This window comes from Sphaerodactylus townsendi, linkage group LG03 (assembly GCF_021028975.2).
Source record: "Sphaerodactylus townsendi isolate TG3544 linkage group LG03, MPM_Stown_v2.3, whole genome shotgun sequence".
In the NCBI taxonomy this organism is placed as follows: domain Eukaryota; kingdom Metazoa; phylum Chordata; class Lepidosauria; order Squamata; family Sphaerodactylidae; genus Sphaerodactylus; species Sphaerodactylus townsendi.
This window is the reverse complement of record NC_059427.1, coordinates 122,613,194-122,628,730: the sequence shown is the minus strand read 5'-3', so window position 1 is coordinate 122,628,730 and position 15,537 is coordinate 122,613,194. Positions and strand designations below refer to the sequence as shown.

Genomic DNA, 15,537 nt, shown 5'->3' with positions numbered 1-15,537 from the left:
ATCTTCTTTCCATTTGAAATGCAAACAGTAAAAAAAAAACTATAGAAGAAACTAAGCAACCTTGTAGTGCATATTCACTGTGTAGAGGAGCTGTCTCTTATGTGAAAAGAGCCTTAGCAATACAGCAAAATCAGTTTCCCTGAGCATCTGACAGCAGTCACAGTTTCTGCCTTCCCATCCAAAGATTATTAAAATAGGGGTGTGTGTGTGTGTGTGTGTGTGTGTGTGTGTGTGTGTGTGTGTGTGTGTGTGTGTGTGTGTGTGTGTGTGTGTTGGTTTTATGACATTTTGCAAGGTGTGACACAACATTGTTGCTGAGCAGCCTTCCATACACAGATCCGTTATGTACTCTGAAATCCGCAGTGATGAAGTTGGAAAGTTGCTGGCGGAGCCGGAAAAGAAACCAGGGGGCAGTGTGATGTAAGAGGAAAGGCAGAGTGCACGTTCAAGTTTGAGCCCTTAAAGGGACAGCGACGAAAGCTTTCTTGCAAGGCGATTGGTTTCAGGGCTAGGGCGCTGTCACAGGGGCCGCCCGCCCGGTCCCCTCAGGTGTCGCTGGCGCTGTCCGTGGTGCTGACCGGAGCCGCTTCTGCAGGGACGCTCCGAGAGGGCTCCTTGGTGCGGTTTCTCCTTAGCGCCGCAGGGAGCCTCGATCCTAGGCGACCGGAGCTTGCTTCTGAGCAACACAACTACTCAAGCTCGCAGCCCGATGGAGCCGTAAAAACTGCGCTATTCTCGCTTGCTGAGCCTTTTGCAGTCCCAGGACCTAGATCGCTAGCAGCCCCCCGCACACCTCCAACCAGCAATCTTCAGATGCGTTTCATTTGCACCTATATTCTCTCCGAGAGAGGAGGGAAATGTAGCAGAGTCGGGCAGAGGAAAGGGCTCTGCTTGCTTGCTGCATTGAGGTCTGGCCCGGAGCCGCTGCTTTGATCCTGGATGCACGGAAATTAGTCTTCAGAAGGGAATGGAGACGTACTGGGGCTATCAGAGTGGAGCTGGCAGCCCCTATGCCTACTCGGGGATGGGTGCCAATGGAGCTGGCATCCAAAGCAGCACTTACTATAATGAAGATCTTCTGCACAAGGTACAGGCATGATGTAGATTGTATGTGTCTGCGTGAGTGAGAGTTAAAATTAGAAACAGTGCCCACAATGACCGGAGGCAAAGTGGAGCGTTTTGGAGGGGAAAACGTGAGCAGGATGGGGAGGCTTTTCCCGAGAACATTATACATGATGCTTTACAAGCTGAACAAGTGCATCTACTGTCTGCAACGACCTTGCAGGTCTCTTTAACTACAGCGAGTCAAAAGGGGAGGGGAGGGGAGGGGAGGCAGAGATTCGGCGAACACCTCAAGAGTCCATGGAACTGCACTTATGGTTAATTAAAATGCAGGAGGAGGAAAATTAAGGCGAGATTTACTTGGGGGAAATCCGTGGTGGAAGTGTCATCATGAAATCTGCAGTGTCATAAAAAGCCGGCCCCTGTTACTAAACTTGAATCTTTTTATCGTGAGGTTGCTCTTCTGGCTCCCTCTCGGATAGAACATGAAAGTAAATAACTGCAATGTCTGGCAAATCCAAAAGAGGGCGAGAATGAGTTCAGATTCAGAACGTGATGGGACATGATGAACATCAGGATGGGTAGCTTATTTAGAGAATCCAGTGAAGGGACAGCCCTGAACGAAACTTTCAGTTTGCTGGTAAATTATGGGAACTGGATCTGTTTTTGTCTACTATTTTGTTAACACATCACAGCTATTGAGCAAGAGCAACCACTGGACCCATGTTTATTTCCAAGCCCAAATGAGGCTAATTCGGAAGGGCGATATTATGCAGGCATAGAGTTTAAAGAGAAGTACCGTCTTTTTTTTTTTTACACAAATACACTCTCATGAGAATGTCTGGAAACTTGTCGTGTGAGTTTTATTGTTTTGCCATACAATCAGAGTTTGTCGAGGAAAGCTTGGCCTTGTAATGCCAAGGCTGCTATTATCTGGATTACAGAACTCTCTCTGTAGCAGCTATTGGCTACAGTCCTCTTAGCAAGCTATTCCAGCAGCTTCAGTGAAATTCATGATGCTTCACTTCTCTTAATCCAGCATGATTGGTTTGATGGTTGAAGATCTCAGAAGTAGGATTAAGCCTTTGCCCTCCCTCCAAAGGCTTCCATTTGAACTTCTTCCACAATTGATTCATATGTACTTCAGTTATGTGACTGCTACTTCCACATAGCCAGTCCCAGCAAAGAGACAATGCTGTGGTAGTTAGCCGCTAGACCGTGCTTCCCCGCAAATAGTTCCTTGTCACAGTTCCTGAAGAGTTGTTCAAAGATGTCACACTCTGTGCAGTGGGAGGCATAGACCCCAGGCAACCTTCCTTGGCCTCACTAACCTCCCTCCTTCCCTGGAGGAAGTGTCCTCTGTGTTTACATCTGGAAGACCTTCCAATTTGTTGTCTTCTCTCCCCCCCCCCTCTCCCTTTCAAGGAATGCATGGTAGCCTTTGGGCATGCAAAACTTTGGTGGGGGAGAGATTAGGACATATTTTGAACACTCACAGAGGGAGAAAAGTTTTGGGGAGCTAGTGGCTGTCTTGTGTTCTGCTGAGGTGCTGCAGGCTCTGGAGCAGTCTGGAATCAAATGGGGAGGAGGAGGTGAAGAGGATTGGTTCTTCTCCCATGCCCTTTAAAGGTGAGAGCTATGATGGGTTTGACTTTGCCAAAGGCCACAAGTAGACCTGCTCCCTCCCTCTTCCCCGCAAAACCTGATTTTCACCCTGGGGGTGGTGGACAACAACAGAGGGCTTCTGATTTATGAATCAATGACCTCCAAAACATCCTCTCATTAACCGCTTTACTCAGGTCATGCAAACCGAGGGATGTGGCTTCCTTTATTGAATCAATCCACCTCATGGCGGGTCTTCCTCTTTTCCTAGTGTTATCAACATTTCCTACCATTATTGTCTTTTCCAGTAAGTATTTTCCAGTGACCAAGGTACTGTAGCTTCAAGTTGGTCATTTTAGCTTCTAGCAGCATAATTACCAAATAAAGCTTTCCTTGGGCTGTACTTTATCAGGCTGTGAAGAAGAATGAGCTATGTTTGGTGTTTCCGATGTCAATATTATGTGTGATGTATTTTTAAAAAAATATCCAGGAAAAGGCTAGGCTGAAAACTTTCTCCTTGGATTGGGTTTTTATGTATGTAGAGGGAATATTCAAACATTATAGATAGGTAAAATAATGTAGAAATGTAATTATTCATTAACAGTTTATAGAGGTCAACATAATTTAATCTGATCATGTACATAGATAAAAACAAAAAGTATGTATATAATATAGGAGGGTACATCAGTTTGTACTTTTGGCTTCTTCAAAAAATGTAGAACTGGCCCTAGGGGCAGGGTAGGAGGTTAAGAGGGGGAAAAGTTTTCTTTTCAAGCTCCATATTTTCAGCAGGGGTGTTGAAAGTTATTCTGTTCCTGCTGACTTAATATTCCAGTTAAAGTTAGGGGTCTTGCTAGCATAATATTCCAGTTCACACATCATCTTCCAAACATGGAACACTTCAAATAAAACTCTGGGAATAAAAAAAATTGTTTTGGTCTGATACCTAAAAGACAGTAAAATAGATGCCAGACAAGCCACTGATAAAGACTTGTCTCTAGTCACCATCTACCTGACCTCTGTTGACAGAAACGCAGAGAGCAGACCTTGGGAAGAAGTGATAGGATAGACAGTAAGGGAGGGGGCAGTTCTTTAGGAAATTGCAGTAATTGAAGAACTATCTAGAACCTTTAAAACTCTCTACAGCCTAGAACACATCAGTTGTAGCTTCGTTATCTGCCAGCATAATTAACTGCTAGCATCAAAGGTCAGGGGAACAACAGTTTTTTTTTGCCTGCTTCCAAAAGAAAGGAAACTGAATCCACGATGCCAGGACAGTCGCTGAAAAAGTCCTTGGCCATTTACGCACAAGGTATGTGGTGGAGGTGAATGTCCACTGCAGCAAGATTTCTTGCACAGATGTATTTCCTCTAGCCCCACTTTCACTTTCCACTGTCTCTGCAGCAAGTGAAACCACTTGTAACACAATTTTAACTTTGCTTCGCACCAGAGTGGGACAGATTTGCCAGTGAGCAGTTTTGCCTGGACCTCTTCCTTCTGCCCACGGACAGCCCCATTCTGCTTTGCAGACCTCCTCCCAGCCCCCCTTTCATGTTCCCAGCTCCTTCCTGCTTCTCCAAATGCTCCTACTGATATATCAATATTATGATGACAGAGAATTGGCACCCAGTGCAAAGTCTGCCCCCATGCTCCATAAGAAGTGCACATCTAACCCTCCAGTAGCTACTTCCCTCCCCTCTTTCTCCTTCTCTCCTCAAAGCAGAACAAGTCTTGCAGCCCAGGAGCTGGGGGTCCAGTTCCCAGCCTGGTGGAGGGTGCATTGGAAGCTGGCCCCTTGTGCTCCCTGGCAGCCCACTCCACTCTCAGGCACCAGATGTCAGCTCCATCCAAGCAGGTTGGCTTTTTCCTCCCTGGAAGGATGAGCAGCGCTCTGCAGAGTGGCAAAGATGCCCAGAGAAAGGGGACACTGGCCAGAGCTCTCCCCCCAACCCTAATCAGGGCTTCTGCAAACTGCAAAAGTAAAAGGAAGAGGGAGAAATCCAGCCCCACATGCAAATGGACAAGTGGGGGGAAGAGGAGGGGGGAGAATATCATCTCTAGTATTGGCACTTCTTGGTGTGATGAGCTCTGTGCCTTTAAGGTTGTTGATGGGTGGAGTTAAGAGAACTGGGAAAAGGAGAGGCCCTTAGACAAACTGTGATGCAGCTACAGAAAAACACGAGGGGAGCCCACTGCAAGCCCACTGCTCAGAGAATACTCCTGACGTAAACGTTCAATGCATAATCAGCTCTGCTCTGCTCTCACTAGATGCTGATGTTGTACCCACTAGAGATTAGAGATGCCAACCTCCAGGTGAGACTTGGGGATCCTGTAAAATTACAGCTCTTCTCCAGACTACAGATAACATTTCCACTGAAGATAATGGATGCTTTGGAATGTGGACTTTGCTGAAGTCTCTGTCTTCCCCATGCTCCATTTCCAAATCTCCAGGGGTTTCCCAACCCTATCTTCCCATTTCCTACCAGTGCCCAGCAGGGACCTGGCAGCCCTACTTGAGATGGTATTCTGAGCAGAGCCTCCTTGGAAGATCTTAATGACAGGGAGGACCCTTTTTAAATAAACTCTGAAGAAGCTAAAATCATGTTACTGTCTGCATACGATCTCTCTCAGAACTGAAGTCAGGACTGGGTGAGTAGTCTGCCTTTCCTTTCTTCAGGAGAAAACCAGTCGCAGCGTCAAGACTGATGGAACCACATGCACTTATGCTAAAAATAAAATTATAAATAATATACAGAAGTTCCACCAGAGGCTCCTGTTAGCAGTCTATGTTCCTTTCTGTTGAGTGGATATGACTTTATTTATGTTGCACACAAGAGCAACATAATTTTATATCTGTCATCTAGTCTGGGGAGAAGAAATATATTGAGAGAGCCACATTGAACAAGAATGCTGCAAAGTAACAGGGCCGCAGGGAGGCTGTGACAGTACCACAGCCTTTTGGTCTACGCAGTGACCTGGATTTTTCTGTCTTGGGTAGATGAGATATTTGGTTACTCAGCAAGCAGAACCAGGATCTGTCACCAGCATAATCTTCATTGTTATAGTCCTGTCAAAATCCTGAATTGTTAAACTGAGACTGAAGTAAAGTCATTCAGTCGGAATTCACGATGGGAAGGAGTCACCAAACCTGACCTACAAGCAATTAAAGAACTGACAGCAGAACCATATCATCAAATTATTCTGGATGAACAGGGATTGGATTGCTACAAAATGGGGATTCCTATTGGTATAAAATTACACCAGTAAAATAGGTGTCACAATTAAACATCCTTAGGAGTCAATGGAGAAGCTAAGATGACTTCTCCCCTTCATCCGCAGTTGCACTGGAGGACAGAGTAGATAGACTCTTTGGCTCTAATCTTCCTTGTTACCAGTGCAAAGAGAGCTACTCTGTAGGACACATAAGGGTCAATATCAGACAGCCAGTATATCAATGTATCGACATCTGAAGTAAGATTACCTGGGATTATTTTTAACAATAAATTTGTTCCTAGGTTCTGCATGAAGTGGACCATCTAGAACATAATGAGGGAGATTTTCAACAAGTGGATTCCCATGTATACAAAGATGCTGGAATAACAGAATTAGAAACTATTGCCGAGTAAGGACAGCCAACTGCACTGTATAAAACCTTTCAGATGTAAATGCCACCCTGTGGTTATGTTCAGAGACGTTTACCAGATACAATGCTCTAGAATGGTATTTTTTAATGGTTTTGAACCATGGGACAACTGTTGACTGGGAAATGATGGAACTGTCAATAATTGCATCCTCATGGTGGACCCAGTCTCATAAGTCAATACCATATCCTGTGTTTCATCAAGTCATCTGGGATGGTATAGCATGAGATAATAAAACAGAAAAAATCAGATTGTGATCTCTCTGTCTTCATTAAGGCTTTAAAGCACTAATGGGTTGGTTATACAAGAATCCCTCACTTCATATAGTAGAACCTCATAATGATTCTAATGGTCTTTAGGACAGTAGTTTTTATAGGTGCCAAATGGACACTCCAGGTTAATGTTTCACTAAAGGTTATCCCCAGATGTTTGAATGAGCTGCATTATTCAATGGAGGTAACATGTATGCTTCAGGAGAATCTTTTTGGTTTTCTCTTGAAAATCATAACTTTTGCTTTGGTGTAATTTATCATTGGCTCCATTACGAAAAAAAACTTAGTTTGTGGAAGTGCTCTTCAGCCAGCTCTTGTCAGGGAAACTAAGATCATGTCATCTGCATAGAACAGAATAGAGATTTTTTGCTGGCTGATAGGGATGGATACAAATTCTGGACCATCCAACCTCTGCATTATAACATTTATATACAAGTTGAACAGCAGAGGAGCCTGAACATGCCCCTGCGTTTTTTGTTAGAGAACCCAAAGTGCCCACTTTAATTTTTGTGAATGTTTCAGAGTGCAGTTAACGGAGGTGATATGAGAGATGTTTATGCAAATGTGTTTAGATCAACTTCTGCCAGAGCCTATTCCTATCAATTGAATCGATGGCTGAGACAAAGTTGACAAAAGCTGCATCTAACACTCTTGTAGGCCCATTTATACCAAAGGTTGCCAAATAACAGAGGATTTGATAGTGGTCCAAGGTGGAGTCCCCTCTTTTGAATCCAGTTTGATGTGGGTGAATGATACAGTTATGTGCTGCCCAGACTTCCAAGTTTAAGTAAGAATTTGCCATAAAGTTTTGAGGCTATGTTTAATAAACTTCCTGGGTGATAGTTGAGCAGGTTGGTCTTATCCCCCTTCTCATGTAAAGGGATCACTATGCTGGTTTTCCAGCTCTCGGGGAGTTAACCTGTTTCATTCATTTAGGTGAAGAGCCTGGCTAAAATTGGTGACCACCAGTCAGGAAAGACTTTAACAATATTGGGGAGAAGCAAGTCTGTCCTTGGGGACTTCCCTGGGGCCAAGGAGGTAATAAGGGACCTGACCTCAGCTTCTGTAACCAGGGGGCAGGCTGGAAGGCTTGAAAGTTCAATGTGGCAGATCTGATTTCCTATTGTGGTGGGCTGGGATAATTGGGAAGAGGTTCCAAACAATTCAGAAGAATGAGAGAACTAAAAAATGCTTCCAGAAATTTGGACTTACAGTTGTTGAACAAATTTCCTGGTGCCCAAGGAGACCAAGCGCACAAAACAGGCTTCTTTTTTCTCCTTTACTATCAGTTCTAGTTCATTTTGAGTACATTTGACATAGTCCAGTTTCTTCCTTTTAAACAAATTTTTATCTGGTGATATTAGCCTGATTAGTCCTAGTAAAGTGGATTCCGCCTTGCCATGCTTGATCTGCCTCATATATTTGATTAAATTTTTTCTAGATTCTCTACATTCTTGATCAAACCAGCTGTTCTTAAAGTTTTGTGAATCTATTAGCCCGATACTGTAATATCTTTGCCACAACTGTTCTCAAGATGCTGGCAATAAACCAATAAAATTGGGGATATATTGTTGAAGGCTTTCACTGCCGGAATCTAGTGTCTACTGTGCGTTTTCCAGGCTGTCTGGTGGCTTTAGCCAGAAGTGTATTTTGGGGGTGGGGTCTCCTATCCCAGAGCCCCCTTTTAAAAGTCATGTGGGGGTGCATTTTCCACCATATCCCAAGAGGAGTAAGAAGCACAGGGCCCACCAGCAGTGCAGCAGCCCAGATCTGACCTTTCACCGCACCCAGCAAGCAGGCCTTGCCACACTGGGGGTGTCCTGTCCTTCTGTGTCCAGCTCCGACCCAGCAAGCAGGGCTACCAGAGGGGACAATAGGGCAATACTGGTGGGCAGCGCTGGTCATGCCATCTCAGCAACAAAAGGGCCCAGCTCACCCTTTTCATCCTCTGCCATGGCTCACCCAACTCGCTTGCTCGCCTGCCCACTTGCCTCCCTCCCCAACACTGTTTCAGCACCCTTTCTCTCTATCCCCCTTTCTCCCCCTTTCCCCTCTTCCCCTTCTGTTTCCCTTCTTGTTCTCTCCGTTCCCCTCGTTCTGCAGTCCTTTCTTTCGATCTTTCCCCCCACCCCCACTCTGTTTCCACACACCATCCCTTGTGCTGTGGTAGTTTGCTAGGTGATCATGGGCCAGTCACTCTCAGCCTAATGGATATTGCAGGGCTATTGTGAAGGTAAAATGGAGAAGAGGAGCATGATGTAAACCACTTTGATTCCTACTGGGGAGAAAGATGGCCTGGGAAATTCTTGAAGATTCTTGTATTAAGTGGTGGGTGTGTGTGTGTGTGTGTGTGTGTGTGTGTGTGTGTGTGTGTGTGTGTGTGTGTGTGTGTGTGTGTGTGTGTGTGTGTGTGTGTGTGTGTGTGTGTGTGTGTGAGAGAGAGAGAGAGAGAGAGAGAGAGAGAGAGTGAGTGTGATGGATGGATGGATGGATGGATGGATGGATGGATGGATGGATGGATGGATGGATGGATGGATGGATGGATGGATGGATGGATGGATGGAAGAACACTGTCACAGAGCTCACCCTCCAAAGCAGTCATTTTCTCCAGGGTAGGAGTCTGCAACCTGTGGCTCTCCAGATGTTCATGGACTACAATTCCCATCAGCCACTGCCACCATGTCCCACTGGCTCGCAGGGGCTGATGGGAATTGTGAACCATGAACGTCTTCTGGTAGCCTGAAGAAACCACCAGGTCTGACCCCTGCCCAGGTGTAACAGATCTCTGTAATTTGTGCTCCACCTGGAGGTTGGCACCCCCAATTTAATGTGATTTCTCTGAAAATATGTGGATTGCCCCAGGAGTGAAAGGAATCTTCCAGAATCACTGGAGTGGGGTGTGTGGGTGTGTATGCATGTGTGAAAAATCAGTTCTTGGCCCAGACTCCATTTTCTGTAGATACGCCTCTGGCTTTAGCTTCTAATGTTTCACCGGCATCTGTGGCTGGCACCTTCACAGGCATGTCACAGTAAGACATGTTAGACTGAACAAAAGAACTGGGGGAAATTAAAAGCACTTAGGGGCACTGATGAGTTCAATATTAACTCTGTATCTCACCTTTCCCCTTCAACTAAAATTATTATTTCAGACTGAACATACAAAAATCAGACTTTGGTTTTTAGAAGTCAGCACAGTGTTTTCAAAGGTGGGACTCTGTGTTACATGAAGTGAAGTCTCCGTATGCAGATACACACGCTCATGCAAGAAGAATCCATTGCAAACAGTAGGGTTAAGATGGGCGCCACGTCACAGAAGTACATCTTTGCATTTTTAAAATCTCCAAATCTTCACTTCCTTTGTGCAATAGAGACGATCTGTTGATTTGAAGTTTCAGTTGCATGCATCTGATGGAAATCTATGGCGATTCCAACACGTAGTAAAATAGGTTCGACCTGGCTCCCTGAGAAGGGTACTCGTCAAAGCCATTGAAAGCTGTTCTCACTGCAACCAGCTGATCCAGCCTGGAGTGGGCAGAATCATCCCAGCCTTCTTTACGCTCCATTCAACGGCTACCGTTCTGATGGCCATGTTCACTTATGCCCACATTATTTTAAAAAAACTGCCACAGGAAATGGAGGGACAAAGGTGGCGTTTTTGATTGGCCAGCTGCACACATGCCCAAACACTCAGCTGTGATTGGCTGAATAAAAATCTGGCACCAGAGATCCGCTTTACTCGAATCGAGCCGAGTTCTGAAAGCATGGTTCCCTGAAAGGGTAGTTCTAAACTGGAGTTGGAAATTTGACCGCTAAGACGGGCTTAAGCTGGTACAAAACCACGCCACCAGTGGTTGTGCGGAGCACTTAGGTTGAACACAGCTCGAACTTAGGTCGATAATGCAAGTGCGGACTGGCGGAGTGCTTTCACACGCTGAATAGTCCACTTTGAAATGGCAAAATCCACTTGCAAATGATTGCTCGAGTGCATTGACAGTGGGCTGAAAGTGCATTATTCAGTGTGTGTGAAGTTACATGACAAAGACATCATGCTTCCACTAATTCCATGAATCTCTATGTTATGCCTAACACCTTTGGTGTTTAGATGGTCACAGCAAGGCTAATACAGCTTCTGTCTCTGGTACTGGTTGTAAAACATTTAGTCTTGTGCTATTGCCACCGTGTGCAGTCAGAGGTGCTGCAGTTCCTGACAGGCTGTACCGGAATATTCTTCTGAACATGAAAATATTGGTTGCAAGTGCCCTTGAGTCAATTGCTTACAGTCAGTTTTTCCCAGTTACAAAATACATAATAGTACTGCCCTCATTTGTATATCATAGATTGATAACTGATGTTTGCTGAGTGTTCTGAAAATGTGTGTTAGGTCTCATACAGACCATAAAGGAACAATTAAATAATATAGTGGGTGAATGCATCATGAGGAAGGCATAATACTGTGTTGGGGAAGGTTAGGGGAATTAATAATGTATAACTGTACAGGCCCTGAATGTACATACATAAGTCTTATCTGTGCTGACCATGCAAATCAAATCTAAAGTCTGGCTGTAAAGAATGCTGGAATCGGCTCTACTTAAGAGTGATTGATTCTAGGCAAAATATACTTGGCCATAGAACCAAAAGGTCTCCTTCCTTTGAGGAATTCAGCTTCTAAAAATGGGATGGGTTGTCTGCACATGAGAGGAACCTGTACACCAAATGCACATCAAGTTCATTTCCTTTAGGAGCCATCAACATCAAATCTAAACCTTTCTGGCTAGATGCTGAAGGCTGTTAATTTGTAATTCTCAAAGTGCTGGTCTATAGTAGCCTCATTGCATCTAGCCCATTACTACAGATATAAGTATCTTGTGGAAAACAGTATATATAAATAGTAGCAAATCCATTGTAATGAAGAGTGTTTTCTGGGACAACCAGGAAAGATTCTTTCTGAGCTCTCTTTCCCAGGAAAGATTCTTTCTGAGCTCTCAGAGAGTGAAAATAATTTCTCTAGAAATACCTTCTCCCACTGGAAAACTTTGAGTTTCCATCAGGTTTTAAGGTTTGGTGTTTGGACGTCACAAGGCATTTGCTACAAGAATTCAGAAATAGTTGCAAACGGGTACACAGCCAAGAGTTTGAACTAAGAACTAGAAGCCCTCGTTTAGTAGCCTTCTGTTAATATTCACACAAAGCTGCCTTTTATTGAGTCAGACAAGAAATCTTTCAGAATTAGTATTTTTTACTCTGACTGGCAGCAGCTCTTCAGGGTCAACTTTGGGGTTTTCATATCACCTGTTATCTGATTCTTTTAACTGAAGATACTGAAGACTGAAAACAGACTTTGTCAGAAGTTCCACAAACAAGGTGTGTCCCCACCCTTAGACAAGCCACTATTGCCTTAATTACCTCTCTGTGATACAGGGGTCAGTGAAATGCTGAGATAATTCATATGAAGCCCTATGAGAACTTTGGAAGCTAATCATTTCTAATTGACACATGTCCACATGAAATGCAATAATTTCTAGGAACTGAGTAACCAGGGAAGTCAAATGCCAGTAAATTAAGCTCACACACTGCTTGCCAGCTATCAGCAGGGAGTGAGTTTTTCATTGACTGGGTTGTCTGTTATAAACAGCTCAGACCTGTTGAGCTATTTATTTTCCACGTATTCAAATAGTACAGTGCAGTTTGCAGCATTTCACACATGCACGTGCTGTACGCATCCCAACAGAAGCCCTGTTCAGGAGATGAGTCCAGACATGACACCACGTTGGGTCAAACTAGATGTGACAGGCACAGCATCCTCACATCTACAGCTATCATTTTAAAGTGGTTTAAAAATGCTCTGAGTTCCCGATCCTGATTGAACTCATAGTATGGTGGGTTGAGCTGTTTGTTCTCCCCCTTCCTGCCATGACTTTTAAAGTGCTGAAACAGCCATTGGAGGCTTTTTGTCCTCATACTTTTTGCAACTTTGAAATATCAACAGCATCCTCATGGCAGACACAAGGACACTGTCACACCTTATTTAGCCTCCTGTCCTTCTGGCATTGGGATGGGGGAGTCAGCATGAAAGAAAGGCAGCTGGTTTTCTCCCCATAGCGTTGAGGATGTAGACAGCTATGAATAACCTACATGCTTAGCCATTGATTGGAGGGAAAATATCCTCATTCTACACTTGAAAAGATGGCTTTGTCCTGTGGCTCAGGGAAATTTTCGGGGCTCTAAATATTCATGGAGGAGATGTTGGCTTTTCTTCACCCTATGGAACCTCATAACTCAATGGAGAGATTTTCTGAAGGCAATATTTTGCAGACTTCAGGACGCACTTTGCAACCGGAAGAACAGATCCCGGCCTATCAGCTTTACATAGCAAACCCTATTTTTCCAACCCCGGTGTCTAGCAAATTAATTTTTTTTCTTGTTGGCAGCCCACCACCACAGAACTGGCAGGCAGCACATTCAGAATTTCTTGAAAGCCAAAAACCACTGCCCTGAATCAATTCAGAGGAACTTTGCTGTTTGTAATTTGTATTTGCCAGCAAACCATACCTGAACAGGAAGGGCCAGAGCTAGGGGAAACTGCTCCCAGGGCAAGCTTGCGCCTTGTGCCCTGCCACGCCCCTGGAACGTGGCATCATGCCCTCTTACATCGGTGCCTGGAGCATCGCACACACCCCTGTCCCCTCGGTGCTACGCCACTGATAACAGGAACAGGAACAGGAAGAGGAAGATCATCCCATTTCATAAAAACATAACTGGAACCTGTTTCTGTATTCAGGTGCTCTTGATTCTATGTGGTCAATATAGCAGGTTTATTTTAATGTGCCAATATGCCTCCTGGCTAATAGTGCATGCATTTGGGCTACTTGTATTGGTGGTGGTGGACAATACCATCAAGCCAAAGCCAACTTATGGTGACCCTGTCTGGATTTCAAGGCAGGTGTGCCATTGCCTGCCTCTGCATTGCAACCCTGGACTTCCTTGGCGGTCTTCCAACCAAATTCTAACCAAGGTCAACCCTGAAATCTGATGAGATCAGGCTAGTCTGCACCATCCACCTAAAATGGGGGAGCATTCGACCTAAAATGGGGGAGCTGGAGTACAGAGTTTTGAAGGAGGACATTGATATAGTGGGCATCACAGAGACATGGTGGAATGAGGAGAACCAGTGGGATGCTGTTATCCCAGGTTACAGGCTCTACAGGAAGCTGGATAGGACAGGGCGATAGTGGGGTGGGTGGCTCTTTACATCAAAGAGAGCATAGTGTCGCCATGTACAGACAATGCAGGTTTGATTCCTCTATGGAAGCACTGTGGATATCAATACCAGGTGAAGTAAAGTTTAACATTAGAATATATTATCGCCCCTGACCAAAGTGCACAAGAGGATTCTGAGATGGAAAAAGAAATTAGAGAGGCCAACAAAAGCAAAAATGTCGTGGTAATGGGCGATTTTAACTATCCCCACATAAACTGGAAAATGCATGTTCAGGTCATAGTAAGGAGAGAACATTCCTGATATGCAGCAAATGACTGTGGCTTAGGAGCAGATGGCTGTAGAACCAACCAGGGGAGATGCGATCCTAGATCTAATTCTATGTGGACCCAGGACCTGGTGCTGGGAAGTCAGTGTTGTTGAGTCGATAGGGAACAGCGAATTACAATGTTGTCAGATTCAGTATCTCTGCATAACAAGTGACAACTACTAATGGAAGTTACATTTGCCTTCAGAAAGGAAATTTCAAAGATGAGGGGATAGTACCAGGAAGCCGAAAGGAAAAATCAAGAGAGTCAAAATGTCCAAGGTGCTTGGAGGTTATTTAAAAAACACAGTCTTAAAAGCTCAGCTGTGTTCCTCTGCAGGGTTAGGAAAGGCAGCCCAGTCCAAAAGAAAGCCACCTCATGGTTAACAAGGGAGGTTGAGGTAATTACTAGGGAAAAAAAAAGATGTCTTTAGAAAATGGAAGTCCAACTTAACTGATGAAGAATATCACCTGTGAGAGAACACAAATGGTAAGTAAAAGAGAAGCAAGTTAGCTGTAAGGGAGGCAAAGGATTATGATGGAACGCATGGTTGCTAACATCAAGATTCAGCAAACAAACAAGTTCTTCAAGCACATCAAAAGCTAAGGAAGCCAGCTAGGGAAGCTGTAGGTCCGCTAGGACGATGAAGGAAACAAAAGGTGCTAAAAGGTGACAGGAGATTGCAGAGAAGCTGAATGAATTCCTTTGCATCTGTCTTCACCCAAGAGGAGGTGAGGAAAATTCCTAACCTGAACCAAGCTTCTAGGAGGTGAACTGGCGGTAACCAGCTGTAAGATAGTGGTAGACAAGGAAGAAGTTCTGGCAGCCATTGATAAACTAAATGCTACCAAATCCCTCTGGCCCAGATTGCATTCCGCCATCCAAGAGTTCTTTAAAGAGCTCAAGCTTACGAAATTGCTGATGTTCTCACATTAATATGCAACTTATCCCTCGAAATCAGGCTCCATCCCCTGAAGACTGGAAGATGGCCAAATGTCACACCAATAATCTTTAAGAAAGGGTCTAGGGTCCCAGGAAATTACAGGCCAGTCAGTTTGACATCTGGTTCCTGGTAAATTAGTAGAATCTATCATTAAAGATAAAAATTATTAAACATGTAGAAAAGCAAGATCTGCTGAGGAAGAGTCAGCATGGCTTTTGTAGAGGCAAAGTCCTGCCTTACAAACTTACTAGGAGTTCTTGAGGGTGTAAACAGACATGTGGATAAGGGGGAAACCAGTGGACATTGTCTACTCTGATTTCCAAAGTTGCTTTTTTTGACAAAGTTCCTCATTTCAGAGACTGTTGAGAAAACTCAGCAATGAAGGAATAAGAGGGGGAAGTCCTCCCTATGGATTAAAAAAACTGGTTGAGGAACAGGAAACAAAGGGTGGGTATAAATGGGAAGTTCTCACCAATGGAGAGATGTAGGAGAG

At 44.4% G+C, this 15,537-nt stretch overlaps 1 protein-coding gene across 2 annotated transcripts in view; it reads left to right on the top strand.

Annotated features, from left to right (window-relative positions):
- Positions 1-517: 517 nt before the first annotated feature.
- RAB37 (RAB37, member RAS oncogene family) overlaps positions 518-15,537 on the top strand; it is a 75,311-nt gene continuing 60,291 nt past the window's right edge. For both annotated transcript variants that reach the window (XM_048488006.1, XM_048488004.1), the window contains exon 1: positions 518-1,087. In XM_048488006.1, coding sequence (XP_048343963.1) covers positions 968-1,087 — 120 coding nt within the window. In that variant the 5' untranslated portion in view covers positions 518-967. The remainder of the gene's footprint in view (positions 1,088-15,537) is intronic.